General features: G+C 42.0%; 2 protein-coding genes across 7 annotated transcripts in view; one reads left to right on the forward strand and one right to left on the reverse strand.

The window, feature by feature from the left end:
* Ten-a (tenascin accessory) overlaps positions 1 to 17613 on the reverse strand; it is a 336505-nt gene that overhangs the window by 113425 nt on the left and 205467 nt on the right. For 5 of the 6 annotated variants that reach the window (XM_065481647.1, XM_065481649.1, XM_065481648.1 and 2 more), the window contains one exon: positions 6887 to 6970. The exons of the other annotated variant lie outside the window; for it this stretch is intronic. In XM_065481647.1, coding sequence (XP_065337719.1) covers positions 6887 to 6970 — 84 coding nt within the window. The remainder of the gene's footprint in view (positions 1 to 6886; positions 6971 to 17613) is intronic. 6 annotated transcript variants of the gene reach the window in all.
* Mic26-27 (MICOS subunit 26/27) overlaps positions 13930 to 17613 on the forward strand; it is a 266434-nt gene continuing 262750 nt past the window's right edge. The window contains exon 1 of the mRNA XM_065481673.1: positions 13930 to 13934. The gene's annotated coding sequence lies outside the window, so the exon portion shown is untranslated. The remainder of the gene's footprint in view (positions 13935 to 17613) is intronic.

Below are 17613 nucleotides of genomic sequence, written 5' to 3' on the forward strand. Positions count from 1 at the left end.
AACGGAGGTGCAAAAGTGCTGCCTGCTGCAAATTTGCCAAGACACCGTGTGCTTCTGCACTGCACGAGAAACGCAAGGCGGTTTCCCAACGGAGGCCGAGATAAAGTGCAACACTTTCCTCTGCAAAACCAATACAGAACAAACAGATCTCAACTCGGCCAAGTTTCGCCTGTTGAAACTGTTAATCGAGTGTTCTGTTGTTCTGTTGGCGTAATCTGGAGCGGTGGAAATCGCGGTGACCCAATCTTTATCCCATTCTTTCATCAATTGAGGAAAACAACGTTGGCTAGAGCCTTTTTAGAATCCAATTGCGAGTGGAAAGTGCTCTATAATTTGACACGCAATCACGACAGTCAAGCAAGCGAAGTCCATTTATTGACGGACACACAATCGGCTAAATCGTGTCAGGTGATTGACGTTGTCCGTAAAATCGCATTCGTTTGCATATACGGTCGTCAAGTTTCGATTGTGCACAAATTAAAAAGAACGGCATGATTTATTTTCAGCCAAGGACGTTATTAACTGCAGAATATCAAGTTTCTATAATTAATTAAAATTTTAAAAGGGTCACTGTTCAAACGTCAAATCACAAAAAGAATCTGTTGTCATTTATACATTTTTATCATTTTGTTGTGTGCCAAACGTTCCAAAAAATATCACATTGTCCGGAGCTACAAATTATTTTCAACCTATTCCCAAATTGATCTAGTACTAATAGGCTACATATTAAAATCTTTTTGAAAAAAAGTTGCCGTAAAATAAACTTTACAGACTAACGACCCACGCGATCGTAATTGTAAATAGCGTTATTTTTCGCGAAATTTCTGTGAATTTTCAATTAAAAAAATACAGGGCAAATAAAATCGATTATATTTCTACTATTTATTTCAATATAAAATGTTAAAAAAACAGAATTTTGACAAAAAAAAATCAACTGAAAAATCACTGTAAAAATATGAATATGCCTATAAGCAACAATTAAATGTCATATTAACATTTTGTGTGAATTTAACTTTCCCGTGAACGAAATCAAAATCCACAATTTAAGACATTTTTTAATTACTTTTAAATCATATTTCAAGTCACGCGTTAGTGGATAGGAGCTCAGCAAAAATGATATCGTTTTTACCTTACCCAAAAAAATTATTCCATCAATTTCTCTGATAAATTCAGTTTACAAATATATAATTCAGCGGGTTGTGAATGGAGGCAAAAAATGTCATCAACTTTGAACTGCAAATATAATTGAATATTTCCGCCAGAGCATCACAAATGAACATTTCAAGTCGTGTTGTATGCAAATCAGGCCGAAGATGACGTCAAGTTTCTTTCCGACGGTCGACCCACCTATTCTTCTTGCTTTAGATAAATAGCTCCAGACAACGAGGTATTGATTCCTTTGGCGCGTAGGACGGAACCCAGATTTTTATCAGTAGCTCGGAAAGCTGCAGTGTGGCGGTGGCTCCTTGAAATTAATTCAATTTGGCGCTTCGTGCGCGCACCGGCGGCTGCTTTTAGGATAAAATAAAACCACACCCGGCCGTAAATGGTGCGCGCGTCCGTTCATAATAGCTAATGATAACACACATCAATCGGCGACGGCCCGAGTGGCTCTTAAATTGATACAGGTAGCCGGCCCCTGTTTTATTTTATTAGAGTGCATGCCCAGATTCACTTGCGCTAAGCCGGCTTTAATCCTGCGCTCAGAATTATTATTGCGCCGTCGCCGCTGTGCCGTTGGTTGCCTCGAGCTTTTACTTTTACTTATTGCCCACATTATTTTTATTATTCCCTGCCGCGCCCTTTTAACGCCTCTAGAGTATAAATAGGTGGGCGCTGAGTCGCTTGAAAAACATGCATTATGAGAATTCCGACACGTTGTACAGAAGCTCGGATTAACTTTCGATCCGCGGAGACGCGTTCTTTGGAATTTTTGTCTACAGGTTGACTGTTAATAGGTAACACTTTACCGCAGAGTTATTTAAAACTCTTTGCAGAGAACATGATTGCAATTTGTAATTTTCATTAGCTGTGGAAACATCAAATGACATGTCATGGTATCAATTTAGCGGTGATAATCATTCGTCATAATATATTATTCATCTTCATCTGATCAAACACAAACTTGTATTTAAATTTATGTGGCCCTTTATGTGAAAATTTCCAATTACATCGTCACAGATCCAACTAATTAAATACGTAAAAGGAAGTTTGTGGGCTAATTGCGGACAGATCACAGTACGTTGACATTTATAGCCCATTCCGCCCATTTATAATCATCGCAAATACCTCGGTGCAAAAATAAGTGTAGCGGTGCATTCATTGACTGAGCCATAAAGCTGAGCTTTGGGTGAAATATCGCTCGCGCAAGGGAGAGCTAAGCACATTTGACATCAATAATGACACACACACACACACACACAGTAAAGTTATAATTGTCCCAAAATGGACGTTGTGTGGTGCCGAGTGCGAAAACAGAGTGTACCGCGGCTTTCGTTTTATTTGCTGGACCGAATGTAAAAGCTGCTTCGTCGGTCGTTCGTGGCAATGGAAATTATTGTTTCAACTCGGCGAGCGTTTGACCGAGCGCTGATGATGGAATTACTTGGTGATGTGCCTGATGCGCCGTTCATTTATTGGATTATTCAATGGCGTATGAAATTTTGTATTGATTAAATTCCTGCAGAGCCGTATCACCAGCACATGAATATTTTATCAGCGCCACCAAAGCCGAAATATTTCCGCCACAGAGCGTCAAACTGCGGGGATAATGGCTTTGAAATGGGCAATACTAGTCCGTGGGTGTGTTTATCAATGCGTAATTTCACCTAAATGATAGCCGGGACCAACTTGCTGCATTGTATGCATGTGTGACCGACTAAAATTATTATCACAAGCCGCCAGAACGCCGCAGCTCGGCAGGGATGATGTGCTCACCTGCTGTTCTTTCACGGATCGCGAACCGAGTTCAAAGGCGCTGGCTGAGAAGCTGACATATTATTGCTCTTATTCTTCCCTGTTGGAATGAAATGGAAATACTTTGTGGACTCGAAAAGAGGTACGCACCGCAGTCTCAAGTAATCGTAAAAAGACACGAAGGCATAAATGAATTATATCTGTTTGTGTTAACATTGAACGCTAAAGGAGCTGAGTGAGGAGGCGAATCTCAATTTAATGTCTCTCACAAACGAGTGAAGGCATTTTTCCACTTGGGGATGAATATGCACACAGCGGAAGGAAAAGTTGGCGAGGGAGGAAAACCAATAACCTGCAAAATGCCGGAAAAATTACTCAGGAGTGTGTCACCTGTAGCTTTTTTGCGTTTTTCCTCGAGAAAAAGCACCTCGAGCTCGCCTGCTTCCGCCGCGATATTTTGCATAATAATTGAAAGCACGGTCTTGGAATGCACGTGTTACCATCCATCGCGAGGGCCCTTTTTCCACCACGTTTGCCGGGAAGGATGAATGTGCTGTTGCTATTTAACCCTTGAAGAGTAAATCACGGTCCACAATACATTTAATACAAGGGCGGGCACACACAATAGGTGTGATAAGCAGCACCAGAGGAGCGAGCTGCCGCTCCCAAGACAAACTTTCCCGCCTCTGCTTCTGTGGCATCATCTCTTGCGTGTTTTATTATTTCTCCAGCACGTTGCACTCTATTTATATGCAAATTTGCTGCACTTTCCTCCACGCCACTCACCAAGGCTTTGCCGACGCTGCTGGCGACAAGGGCTCCGCTCTGAGCTGTGTTCATTTTTATTCAAAACAGCTGCTAAATTAATTTTGCAGACAGATTCCAGCGTGAGATAACGTATAGAGAAATTTAAGTCTTTTGCAGTAAAAAGCGTGCATTAGCTTGCACAAAGTGAAGCTGATTGAAAAGAGGGTCTCGAGATAAGAGTGGAGTTTGAAATAGCCATTAAGAAATATTTTTCCAATGCTGCAATGCAGGCTGATTTCGTGGAATGGAAACACTTAAACCATTAAATCCATAAATGCCGGAGCATAAGCCATATCTAAGTACTGCCGATTGAAAGTAAAAACTTTTGAGAAAAAAAATGAGAAGCAAGTTTTGTACACGAGGGGAGCGCGAGATTTTATCGGCATTCTCAGCCTGCGTCTGGGGTATTTGAAAAGCGGGAGAGCACTAAATAAATAATGCTCAACGTCCTCGTTTCAAGTTTGCTCGCTCAAATCTTCCTAAATCAAAAATAAAACTGTCAGAGAAAAGTAGCTCATACGACTTTCGAAACTACGAGCAGACAAAATCTAGCAAGATGTAAAATACTCATTTCACGATCCACCCTTGTAAAAGGAACGGGCTGAATTTTCGCTGGTGTTCTAGCCATGTATCCCATAATTCTTGCGGAGAGTGGTGAACCCTCAAGAGAGATCGAAGCGGCGCCGGTCCTGCTGCTTTTTCTCCGAAAAAAGAAAGCGACCAAGTTATTACGAGGCGCGCTAGCACGAAGACAGACATCTCACCTGGGAAAATGGCGAGAAGCGGTAGAGAGATTCACCTGAACATGATATGAATTAAAGTTAGGCAATCAACGCTGATTAACGCCAGCCTTGGGGTTGTGCGAAATAGGAGAAGACATCCAAATCAGATTTTTCTTTTATTTAAAAAATAAAATTTATAACCAACTCGCCCTCTTTTGATATTTTATTTTCTGCATTTGATTATTTAACTGGCAGGTCGATTGCCCTGCAGACTGGAGAACCAGAGTAAATGGCATGCTGTATTTTGAAACTAATTAACGATATTGAGTTTAGAACAACAAGTTGCTGCTCCGAGTCATTTTAATTGAATTGCATGGAACCATAGTTATGCTTCAACCCAAAATTCAAGCACTCGTCGACTTCAGGCAACTTGGAAACACGCCAAAACCGAGCTCTCTACTGGCACGAAAAAACGCTTGCAGGCGGTTCAGTTCGAGAAGGAAGAATTGCTTTTCAGTGTCAAAGCAAACTATCCTCTCAAAAGAGTATCAAATATCCGGTGTGGCTATCATCTTGGCTTGATTAGTGCACCTGAAAGTCAGATTTTTAAAATAATTCTGCTTTCAAACTGACAATTTAGGTTGGGAATGTATGAAATACTTTTCTCGCGGCCCTAATGCGCAGCGCAAAAAGGTGGAAAACCTGAAACCATGCTGCGAATCCCTCGGGCAGGCCTCGTTTATTTTGATTTCCTCTGCTTCTCCTACCGTATTATATTTCACCCGAGATAAATATTTTAACGATTCTTCCCGTGCGGCCGGCAGGTCTCGTTAATTAAGACAAAAATATTGTGACGGTTCGTTGGGAGCAGCAAAATCTTACACGTAATGAAGGTAAAAGATGGAGGAAATGGCTGCTTGGTGCTGCTGCTTTTTGATCAAAATTGCCTGGGGCGGTTGCTAAAACTCTCAATAATGGGCAAATGAGCTTTGACGGCAGGTGAGGCGCACGAGAGGCTTGACTGGCGCATCGGTTTCGAATTTTAATAATAAATAAGCACCAACGCGACTCCGACGTCAAAGCAAAAATGGAAAAGAGCCGAGCAGCTTTTGTTGAAATCGAATCAGCTTTGACGTTGCGGTGACGGCAGTGGGGAAAGGATTTTCGCTCGAATTCTCGAAAGAGCACGTCAACTTCATTTTGGGCCAAATCAGCGTCAAGCATGTGCGGCGGCAGGAAGGAGCAACCCTTATTATTCACGATAAATATTTTCGATGCACAGACCGAAGAAAACGAGAAAAAAAAATGAAGGCACGTTTGTATGCACACAAACAAATTTCCCCGCAAGCGGTGAATCTTTCAGGCTATGCGCTGCTTTTTGTGTTCGAGTCGCCCGAGGAAATTCCCTTTTAAATGGGGGCTTAGCGAGAGGAATTTTCTTTGAGCACGTTGGCAAATTGGTCGACTGACTGCAGAAAATGTGTGCGTTGCTCCATGTTGGTTTCAGTCCGTCCGTCATGCAGCGGTACATAAAGCGGGTGCGTCGAACGATCGCTCCGGCCCCTCTGCCTGCCCATTTAAGGCTTGCAGATGTATTGATTGCCGATAGTGAAGAAATGAGGCGGAGACGCTGACAAACCGCGCTCATGGTGCGAGAAAAAAGACACGGGAACAGCGCGCCCAGAGAGCATATTGATGATTATGGTCGTTTACTTGCCTCTCCACTCTCGCAGGATTGGCTAGAGATCTGCAACATCCGGGATTGTTTCTGGAGCGAGATGCTTTCAAGTCCGTTCCGGCCGTTTTTGTGGCTGCATGAATTTTATATTGCTTTTCAATAAAAATGCACACCTCAATGATAAGATAACTTGATGACTCGGACAAATTGCTTGGAATCGATATAAAACAGCCTTCGGTTTCCCATCAATTACGATGAGGATCTCTCTTCTGAGAAAAGAGAACTCTTCACTTATCTCGTGTGCTGCCAGTGCATTCCGGAGGTCGATAAAATGGCAGCACAAGATGCAGCTCATTAAACATTGAGATTGGATTTCAAGTGGAGGAAGCTTTCCTTCGCAGGCCTCTACTATTGGCTTTTCTCAACCAGTGTTCAATTTGCAGTGGCGTAAATAATAGACAACGCAGTAGCAGCATAGGCGAGCCACCGCACACCGGTTCAAATTGACGCTGGAAGCCGCATGCAGAAGGCTCTACTTGGCCTCTTCCTCCGCTTTCCGTTTTCAATGGCAACAACTGCCCTATTATTGGAGTTCCGCTCCTCCAATTACTCCATAACTTATTTACCCCAACAGCAGCGGAAACTCGTTTAGAAAGCACCTTCTTAGCGATTTTCCTTGGTTAATAGCTTCCACGCTTTAACAAGTGACGATAGGTAGCTTCTGCTATTCAAAGAGCCAATTGGAAAAGAATTTAACACTCACCATAGACGGCAGCCTGTGCGTTGCTCTGGGTGCTGCCGCTTTTGCCGACACCGCCATTCAGCAGCTCCAAGCCGTGGTATTCACCTGAAATGATCAACAACATTCCGCTCTAGAAACACCACTAGGATAACTCGCTTAAGGAACGTTTTTCAAGGTTTAACTAGAAACCCCGAGAGAAAGCTGCCGCAATATGCAAAGCGTTATAATTATGCAACCTTGACGCACCTGGGGCAAGCAGGTTGCATAATTCTGACATCTCCGATATACCAGAGCTAGACAATTTCTGCGATTTAAATTTCACGGAGCTGGCCGTTGGCGAATATTTGGCATTCCGCCTTGGTAATTAAAAAGCACGGTACAGAGCCAGCAGCAGCCATGGCGGGCAGGTTGATTGATTCTGTTCTGCTCCGCCTTGCTGGGCTTTGTTCATCCCTCGTGGTTTTGTGTTTACAAAAGCGCGCGCGGCTCAGTAATCAGAACCTGGCAGCCAGAGGTTTTGTATAATTATTTGAACTGCCGGTGATGTGTGCGCGCGCCAGCCGTATCTGGCGAAACGACGGAGCAAGGCCTGGTGAAAAAAGCGAGTGGTTTGCGGTCCCATGCGCTGCTGCGGAGGTTTGCTTTGCTACACAATACGCGCGCGCGCGCGCGGATTCCAGAGTGGAGAGCTCGGCACGATTTTGTTTCCAACTATTCCAAGAGTTTTAACAACAGTTTTGATTGTAATTGGTTGCTAACAGAGGGGCTGTGTAAATGTTTGCATCAAACTCTGAAATTCACCATATTCGCCAGTACTGGTTTGAAAAACTCTCGATGTTGATGTCACAGTGGATTGAGATTTAATTAAACTGAAACAGAAAATGTGTCCAGACTGAATTTTAGACACGTCCGTTCCAGCAGCAATTTTTATTAAAATCACAAATGATGACTTTGCCCTTTGACTTTTCGTCCTGTCGTTTGTTAGAGAGAAATTACTAGAAATTTGCAACGCGCTCATCATTTCATTCATTATATGGCACTCACTTTGTTGTTGGGAGTCAAGTAATATATCAACGTGCAGAGCAAAAATGTTGCCGTATTTGTATGTGCCGACTTTTCGCTTTTTGTTGGTTGTTATTATAACAAAAAGCGAGTATATTTCACATTCTCGCGCACTCTCACTTTCTCGCAGCCGCGGTGATAAATTTAGAGGCAGACTGAGGAGTGTTGTTACGCTGTGCACAACTTCAAAAGGGCGGCACGGCACTAAAGAGTGTTAAAAATGTAGAGCAGCAGTATCACACCGTGTTTTTATATTAAACCGAGACGCATGTAGCAACGCGATTCTGCGTGTGGAGGAATGCATAATGGCAGGGCGCGGCACATCAGGTGAAAAAGAAATGGCAGCCTATTTCCGGCAAATAATGCTCTCTGCGCGCTGCACACGCACCATTCTCTTTTGCGTCGCCGCGTGGAATATACTTAAAAAAGGGAAAGGCGTTTGCATAATAATGGGAAAACTTCTTTTCCGAGCGACGAGGACGACCGACGTGTCCTCTCTTTTTACTCTCTCGCGTCGTCGAAGTCCGCTGTAAGAGGAGGAGGCGGGTGGCACCGAGATTTTAGGGCGCACCTTCTTATATTCCCGGCAAGTTCATGCGACTAATATGCTAAACCTTAACTACTTTTTATGTTCGTTTATGTAAATTTGCAACGCACTCGGGCGCCAAATGAATTTTTTATAATAGCCGCAACGAACAATCACTTCTGCCATGGTGTGTATACTAGTCCTTTGTTTATTTTCAGCTGCACAAACCCCAAACTTGTCATAAATTCTCTTTGCGGTAAATCATGGAAACACGAAGCTTGACAAATAATTCATCACGAAACAATCCTGCCGTTTTTACATCAACGCCAAGAGCAATTTACTGTGCAAAATTCCTCCCTACTTACGTCCCACTTGTTGGTTGTTATCTTAATTGGCGGGCTTTACATGTTTTTGATTTACAGTCGATTTTAATTGGAAAGTGTCATTGCGAGAGTCAGATCTTACAGAGAATTATTGCCATCAGCTGCTCGCAGACATAATTAATCGACGCCAAGAAGCGCAGGCAGACTCGTATTTAAGGAAGAGATACATCACGCACCGAGTTAGAACTCAAGTGTGATCAACTGGTTGCATAACTCGAAAGGAGGAAAATCTTCAGGCATTATGAAAGCGATTCTATGTGTGAGCATCACTGTTCTCAAAGGAACAAGCGAGCAATGAACTGTGTTTGACTTGTGTTTTATTGTTTAAATATGGCATATATCTCAAATATATTGTTTTTTACTATGATTTATTGATTTCCTGTGTTCAATCGATGTAAATGAAGATGATTAATGGTTTGTAAAATCCTCGCAACTATTAATATTTCAGTTTTTTGTTTACGCAAGATAAAATGCCCATCATTGAAGGAAAATACGAACTATTTGAATAATGAAAATTAGAGGTCTCAGCCAGCCGCGCCACACCGCGCCAGCCGGCAAATTTTCGATCAGGTGGGCAACCGTCAGCCGCAATCTGGCTAAGCTGCGCCAGCCGCCGATGAAAAAGGGGTCAAAAATTAAAAAGTGCAGGAGGAATAAATAATGTCTTCCGGCCCTTTGGACCGTTGAAACTTCGCGTTTAAAATATTGCCAGCCGCGCTAGTCACCGGTGAAAATGGCCAGCCGCCGCCTTAAATCTCTCGGCTGAGACCTATTATGAAAATTAATCTATATAATTTGTAAACTGGTAGTCTTCTGTCAAATCTAAAATTAGTTTTTCAGTTTGTTTCCGTGCATCAATTGACACTTTCCTGATATCTGTGTTGTTTCCAACCGGAATAAAAAAAACATTTTTGGACTCCTCAACAAGTTCATCAGCAGCCAATTGAGGTCCTAATATCAACACTCTAGTTCTAGTCAAGTGCCAGAAAAAAAGGGAAAGTGAACGTTGGTGTATTAATTCCGTCAGCGTTCGCCAAATAAAAGGGCGACGCCGAGAGCTGAATTTGTTTGTTTGGCAGCAATGTGTGCGAGAGAAAAATAAACATTATTAATGCCCATTATTTTACCTGTTGTAGCACGATAAATTTAACAAACGAGCTGCAGCGAGTTGAATCCGTGGGGCCGCAAATAATATACAAATGAAAAGCAACAGAGCAACCCCGGTGTAATCTGCGAGCGCCAGCAATGAATCATGAAAAGGCTTTGAAGTGGGAACGGTATATATATATTCGCCTGCTCTCTCTTGCTATGATGATGAAAAATGGAAAAACAAATAGCCACAAGCGCCTGAATTAAAATGAACCCGCATGTACACGTCGACTTCGCGACATTGCATAGCCCCCCTTACCGGTCCAGACAGGAAATTGATAATCTTTTTACAAGATAAGAAATGTCGTGAGAAAATTGTATGATACCAGTTTTCCGACCTTTAATATAACTTTTTTCAGCACCAACTTCAAAGTGTAATAGACCACCGTCTGGACGCATCGGCCTCTAAAAATTTTCATCAAACGATTGTTCATTCCATTTCTGTATGTATGACCTCCAGTCTCAAAAGGGGGTACATGTGGTGCCTTCTCGTCACTACTATCGTAGCAATTAGTTTGCATTAAACCTGAATCACCAGGTGGCAGTTTAAAGGTGTGCGATAAGCGCTGCGTCCTTACTGCACCTTTATATCCTCGCACAACAGCAGTCGAAACGAATGTGTTCTCTCCGACCATGATCGTGCTTTAGATTAGATAGCTTTTAGATTAGATAGTCGTGCAATAAAGATTAGAAACTATAAGAAAAGATGCATTTCTGTCACGGCTCCTCAAAGCCCACAGTTTCAAAGTTGGTGTTTTTTTTACCATAAAATGGAGTTTGAATAACCTACCGTGGTCTGAATGCTCGACAGCTATAACAACAATAACTGATGGCTTACAAACCAACTAATTTTAATTTTGGTCAATTTTTTAAGTTTCAAAAACTAAAAAATTGCGAGTTCCCCTGTGGACAAAAATTAATTTCTTAGGGTATTTTTAGACCTCTTCTTTATCTTTGATTTTAGGTCGGGACAGAGCTCCCCATCCCGATTTGAGTTGACTCTGAATTTAACCAACGATAACGTTGTGAAACACACATGTGTGTTTCAGGGATGCGAAAAAGATGCTTATCTCATTCAACCACATAGCGAGGACCACCCCATTTTGTGAAACCAACCAACCAGCCCTCCACCCCCTTTTTCTCTCTCACTCTCTCTTCCCAGCGGGCTACATTTACCCCAAGAGTCTCTTTGAAGTCGGTTTCATCGCCGGCAGGGCAGGAGCAGCAAAGAAACCTCCTCGCAAGGGGCCTCTCAAAAAGGACGAGCAAACTTTCCAGGAATTTGCTAGAGCCAGGAATGCCGCCACGTCTGCAAAATTTGATGCCTTTTTCCGGTGCGTAATTAGCGCGCGATTATTAATTAGGCTGGCGAAAGTTTTATATTAAAGTGGCTGCGCGCAATGACAGCAACAGCGCTTTGGAAATCATCCCCTTTGAAGCGAGATATGTAATCAACTTTTTGACATTCTACGTCGACGGGTAATTTAGCTCTCCTTTGTCGATTGCAGCCTATAGCTGCCAGCTTCTTTACCAAAAAGCAAAAGCGTGTTTGTCTTTGACTGTGGGTGCGCATGTGTGTGTGTGTGTATGTGTGTCTGTGTCTGCGTATATAGATGTGGGCGAATTAATGACGACGGCGTGTCGCTTATTTTAACAAACCCTCCAATTATAATGGTAACGGCGAGCGAGTTTTTTCATGTCGCTTGCGATTTTTCCTGCCTTTGCTTCAGCGAATACGCGTCATGGCGGACGCATCAATTATTCCATTTGAAAGTTTAATGAATAGCGTGGCGAGTTCGCACAAAATTATTTGATTTAATTGCGTCGGAACGAGCACACTCAAAAGGCTCTCTGATTATTTGTTTTTGTTGTTAGCATATGAATGCCGACGAGCCGTGCCAGCTCTTTTCAATCAGTTCGTTAATTATGAAAATCTGCTGTCGCAACTCTCGCTATTTCTGAACGGAGGCTGCGGTCGGTCGGATTGCAGGACGCGTGTTGGTCGAGTCATAAGCTAATTATTTCGAATCAACACATTCCAGCGAGAAATCGATTAAATCTGTGTCGTTAACGTGACCAGTTTAATTCCATTTAAATGAGCTATAAATATTTGCAGCTGGGGGACCGCATAATTGCCATTTCTGCCATATTGATAACATTTTATTCCATGAGACGTAATCCTTTTGATTCAAGCCAACGAATCTTGCATTTTTAACTACTATACTTTTTACTCAAATTGTGTTTCAAATTGGACATTTCAGCTCTTAATTCTGTATAGATCACATATTACCGATTAAATACATTTAAATTGAAATGCTACACTATATGACCTGGTATGGTAAAATGTATAAAAGGGATAGTGCCCGATGAAACAAACAAATGCGCAACTGCAGCTTTCGATAAGTCCTCCCATGCACCACGGCTCCTATATTAATTTGGAAACCGATCAATAAACCAAATCAGCACTAGCTATGCTGCGGACGAGTTTAATTTTTCATGCTGATCGTGCAAAAAGATAGGAACAGAGAGCATGATTCCCCTTCACTCCAACAAGGGGTGCAGTGGAGCGTGAGCGCGTCGATGGCATTCATGTTGGCACTGCAGAGTTGATATTGATGACTAGAAATTGCAATTGTCAAAAGATGACGCATTTAGAGTTGTCAGCAGGGGGCAGAGCGCTTGTAACGTGTAATACACAAAAGGAAACAGCCGCCACCGACCGAGAGCAACTGATTGAGAGAGCTCTAGAAAAGACACACCCGCAGCAGAGCATATTCAGATTATCACTTTAGCCTCTGGCAATCACACGCGCGCCCCCCGTGAGCCTTTGAATGGGCGGCAGTGCTTTGTTTCGTACTTCTAATAAAAAGTACTCTCGCGGCAGACATATATTATACATATTCAGTGCGTAACGAGCGTGCGTTTGCTATTGACAGCTCACTGATCATAGACCACGTGCCGCTGAGCAAAGGGGTCTTTCATTCTGAGATAGGCAAGGAAATCCAATAATTTGTCTGGTGGTGGCGAATGACGTCTAGACAAAGCGGTGAAAGGCGAAAACAAACATCATTTTCGAGCTGTAATTTCTACTGGTCGTAAAAAATTGAAATACTAAGTGGTTTATTTCAAACGCACGCAAAAATATAATTTAAAGTTAATTTCCTCTATGATTGAACATAAATAATTATTCATCCCATTGTTCCTTGAACGTTATAAATAAACTGAGCCTACTTTTTAAGCACTTATAGCGGTGCGTGCTATATTTAGGGCTGTGAATTTTAGACGATTTTTTAGCTAAAATAGTCGACTATTTTTAGACTGTTTCTAAGAGCAAATTAGTCGGTTTTAGACGATTTTTGTAAATTTAGTCTGTTTTAGACGGTTTTATTTTCAATTGTCTGTTATTTGGTGAAACCAGTGGCATTTTTACTGATTTTTTCAAATCCCTTTTTTGGCCCCTCTCTATGTAAATGAAATCATTTGTAAATAACGAATTTGTTATATGGAAGGCCAGAATGAATCATAGCCCCGTTTATTTCCATCTAGTCCTTAAAGAGATCAGGAATTCAAATGTTATATATTTTTATAAATTTTTCTAGAATGCGTTGACCTGTTTCATTTTCGTCCAGAGAGAAAAATGCTTTCAATGTCTGACAATTATGAAATTCTTGAAAGGCCAGGTGGAAACTTTCTGCTTTCACGGCCTCAATATGTATTTTATCCATTAAAATAAATTGATACAGGGCAACAATTGAAATTAATTTGAATTCACCGATTAAGATGATTTATTTGAATTGTTGACCACATCTAGCAGATTGTAACGAGATTTTGGGGTACATACTCATTGTAACTAAACGAGTATCCAACACTCGTTACAAGATGATCAAATTGTTTGAATATTTATTTAGGCAATTTGCCTCTCTCAAATTAAGACCATGTAAAAATCGAATTTTTAGAACAATTTAACAGTTCTAGTTGATGTTTTTTATTTCTTCCCCTTATTTAGATTTCTCTCATCGTGATCAACCCAGTATAGCAGTGAAAAGCTTGTAAACGTTGCTATTTTAAGTTAAAATATTTAGAATTGTACACATATATGCTATATTCCCTCATTCGCAATACTAATAAAATTAACGAAGTGCTTTTCTAACATTTGACCTTTGAAAATGAGAGCCAGTCCGAAAAGGTAAATTAAACGTTTCAGTAGCAGGAGCATGTTCGTTTCAAGTATGACACGAGTTAAAAAATAAAAGGCCTCATCGGTCAACGAAAGGGACCTGTCAAAGCAACCAGTATCAGCGGCAGCAAATAAACCCAAAATATTGACTGCCGCGTGCGTAGACCGCGTAGACCAATTTTGTCGGGCGATACACGCTTTGGCCGTCAGGGTCGCTGTCAACGTCAAGCACGTTCCAAGTAAATTAATCAGCGCTTGTTGCAAAGTTCGAAAAGGCTACGATGAAATATAAAAAGCAAGCGTGCGGCTGTGACACGCCAATCATCCATCTGCAAACAGCACCGTGCGTTGCAGCACTCTGTAGCAATTTTGAAAATCTGAGTGTATAGTGTGCACTGAAACCACCTACACTCACCAGCAGAGCAGCCGCTTGACAGCAAAGCGGCCGCGCAAAAAGCCCCCTTGTTCCGCGGCGTTGTTATTTTATCAAAGCCGCTGCTGCTGGTGCTGGGCGCGGCTCAGTCGTGATGATGACATGTTAATTTCCCGTGCTAACTCTTTTCAGACTGCAACGCCAGCCTGGCGCGCAAGCCGCAGATACCCATTACCGCCAATCTTCGATCAGTCCGCATGTTTCATCCGCCTTTGCGTGCCAGACTGATTGGACTACCCGGATATGGATACTTCATGACAAAAATGACAGTGATTCTCATATACAAAAATTAGATCTATTTTTCCAATGATTTAACACAATTTATGGATTTCAAAAGCATTTGATGTCTTTTTTTGAGAGTTAAAAAAATAATATCACTCCGATGAGCCAAACACTCCACTCAAAACTTTATGTAAAAGATTTAACTTATTTTTAATGATTGTTTTTAACATATCATGAAGAAATTTCCGTGCAAAAGGAAATTAACTTGATTAAGTTAAAATCTCCAACTACTTCAAAGGCTTGCTTTCAACAAAATTGCTCCTACAGACCCCATGTTCTCAAATTTCACCAATTTGAGAGGCTCGCGTCTCAAATAAAAAGCGCATCCTGCATAAGGGTCGTTCATGCAATGAGCTTAATTAATCTTTCTTCACGGTTCGGGCGAACCACCCTCGCACGCCCCTTCAGCTGCCCAGCATGAATATGTATGAAGAGATAAATAATTTTGCCAGGACGTGTTGAAGCTGCAGTTCGCGGAGGGGTGAAATTTATTATGAATCTAGTCGCTAACACCTCGTGACAAGTCTCTCCAGACCCAGACGAGAATGATTGACAGCCGACTACGGGAAACAATCTCTAAATTACATTTAAATTAAGGAGGGAGCAGTGTTTTGAATAAAGCACGGCGGCCGTGCTGTGTGTGTCATCACACTTGTTTCCTTCTCGTGCACGCCAGTGAGAGGGTTCTCGCCTTCAATTACGTGAATTGTGAGCGTAATCAGAGTAGAAGCGCGCGAAAATTGCTTTGTAATAAGGTTGTGACAAGTTTTAATGAAGCCATGCTTTTTTAACTGTGTTTGTCTGGCGTGGAAATTGAGTTGGCACAGAGGGCAATCGATGATTTAAATTTATACATGCACTGCTCTCATCTGGCTTGAAATGTCAATCTCTTTTGTAGTGAAAGCATTGCATGTTCACTTGAAATTCACAAAGGACGACAAGACAGTCAAGATAAAATCAATATTATGACGTCATTTTCGTATCGAAGCGTGTATTTTTAAAAGTGTGAATTTCTCCATTTTCCTCTCCATGAATTCATAACTCAATTCAAAGAGTAATCTTTTCCATATATTTGAATAGAGAGGCGCCAGCCTTTGACTGACGCGTAAAATCCACATAAAAATTGGCACATGAGAATATAAGATCAGAGTTCAGGGAACGTAAAATCAGAAAGGCGCTGCTTCTGCTGCTGCCGTTGAATGGTTAGGCGATATATCGGCCGGGCTGGCAAAAGTGGCTGAAAATTGCAGTCGGAAAGAAGAGACGCGCGCAAGGAAGCTCCGGCGGGTGAGAAAGAACGAAAAAAGGATTGCGAGAGGAGAACAGAGAAGAGTGAAAAGTGGAACAAATCGCGCGGGTGGCGCATTGAATTTCGCGTCCAATTTGGCCGCGTTCGTTCAGCAATGCCCATTTAAGGATGTGAAAAATGGCCAATTTGCTTTAGCGCCAAATTGTTCCACCTGAAGTTTCTCATTCATTCTGCTTTGATGAGACATGACTCTGTTTAGGAAATGTTTTACAAGTAAAACAAGTTTATTGAAGTTCACGATTGATGTGCAGGTCGTTCGATTTCTGCTTTTCGTCCTTTCCTACCGAGCCGTGAAGCTGCCGCTCTAATTGGCACACGTTGCATCATTTGATGAAGTTGCAGTTTGCTACAAGCCGCGGGCAGCGGGGAATTATCTGGCGAGTTTACGACAGACGTGATTTTAATTTCGCGTGCGTGTAGCCTGGCACGCAGTTATGCGGTGCCACGTGAACGTACGGAATTTTAGGCCGTAGAATGAAAATGTCATGCTGGGCCTTAAGGGAAAATCCTATCCCGCCTGCCTGCCTGCCTTCTCGTGTGTGTGTGTGTGAGTGTGTGCCGCTCATGTTGCCAGCCTGTCAGAATTCAGCCCAACAGGCGAAATTTTATTTAGTTTGACGCAAACACACATCCCTCAACCCTTATTACACCTTCAGCAACGGCAGTCACTCTGGAGGGAGTGGAATTTCGCCGAGGGAAAGAAAACGCATAATATTTTCCTTTGTAGCGTTCCTCAGGCACAATTCAAAACACTGACTGCTACATGGGAACGTTATCAAAAAGGGAGGAATCAATTATTCAGTTAATATAATTCAAAAATTTAAGAGCGATTCAATTTTAAATTAATTAAAAATTGTAATATCCATAAGGGGTTGGATAAAAACTAAGATGATTTGTCTATTGAGAGATGCCAGAGAGAACTATCATTTCAATAGTGATATAAGGTGCTCTATTATGAGCTGAAATCAATCATTAGTTCAGATTAACCACAGTGGAAAGAATAATTTTTGAAAGCAAAAAAATATGTATTTGCTGTTGTTTCTAACACGACTGATATTAGGTAGAGGTCTCAGCCAGCGGCTGGCGGAACCGGCTTAGCCGAATATTTTGCCCGGCGGTGCTTAACGGTAGACATTTTTTTCTCCTGCTCTTTTTAATTTTTGATTTTATTCACCAGCGGCTAGCGCAGCTTAGCCAGATTCACGGCGGCTGCTCACGTGGCCCAAAAATTGACGGCTGGCGCGGTGCAGCGCTGCTGGCTGAGATCTCTTATTTTAGAGAATCAAGAATTGAAAGTCTATTCGCGTCCAGAATACAAAGTAACAGGATGAGATTGGGGTGGAAAGCATTAAACTAGGATGATCTCATCTATTGGCACATTTAAAAACGTAAATTAACTTTTAACATTTCAGTTGTTACTGATTAAA

This window comes from Cloeon dipterum, chromosome 2, assembly GCF_949628265.1.
Source record: "Cloeon dipterum chromosome 2, ieCloDipt1.1, whole genome shotgun sequence".
NCBI lineage: Eukaryota > Metazoa > Arthropoda > Insecta > Ephemeroptera > Baetidae > Cloeon > Cloeon dipterum.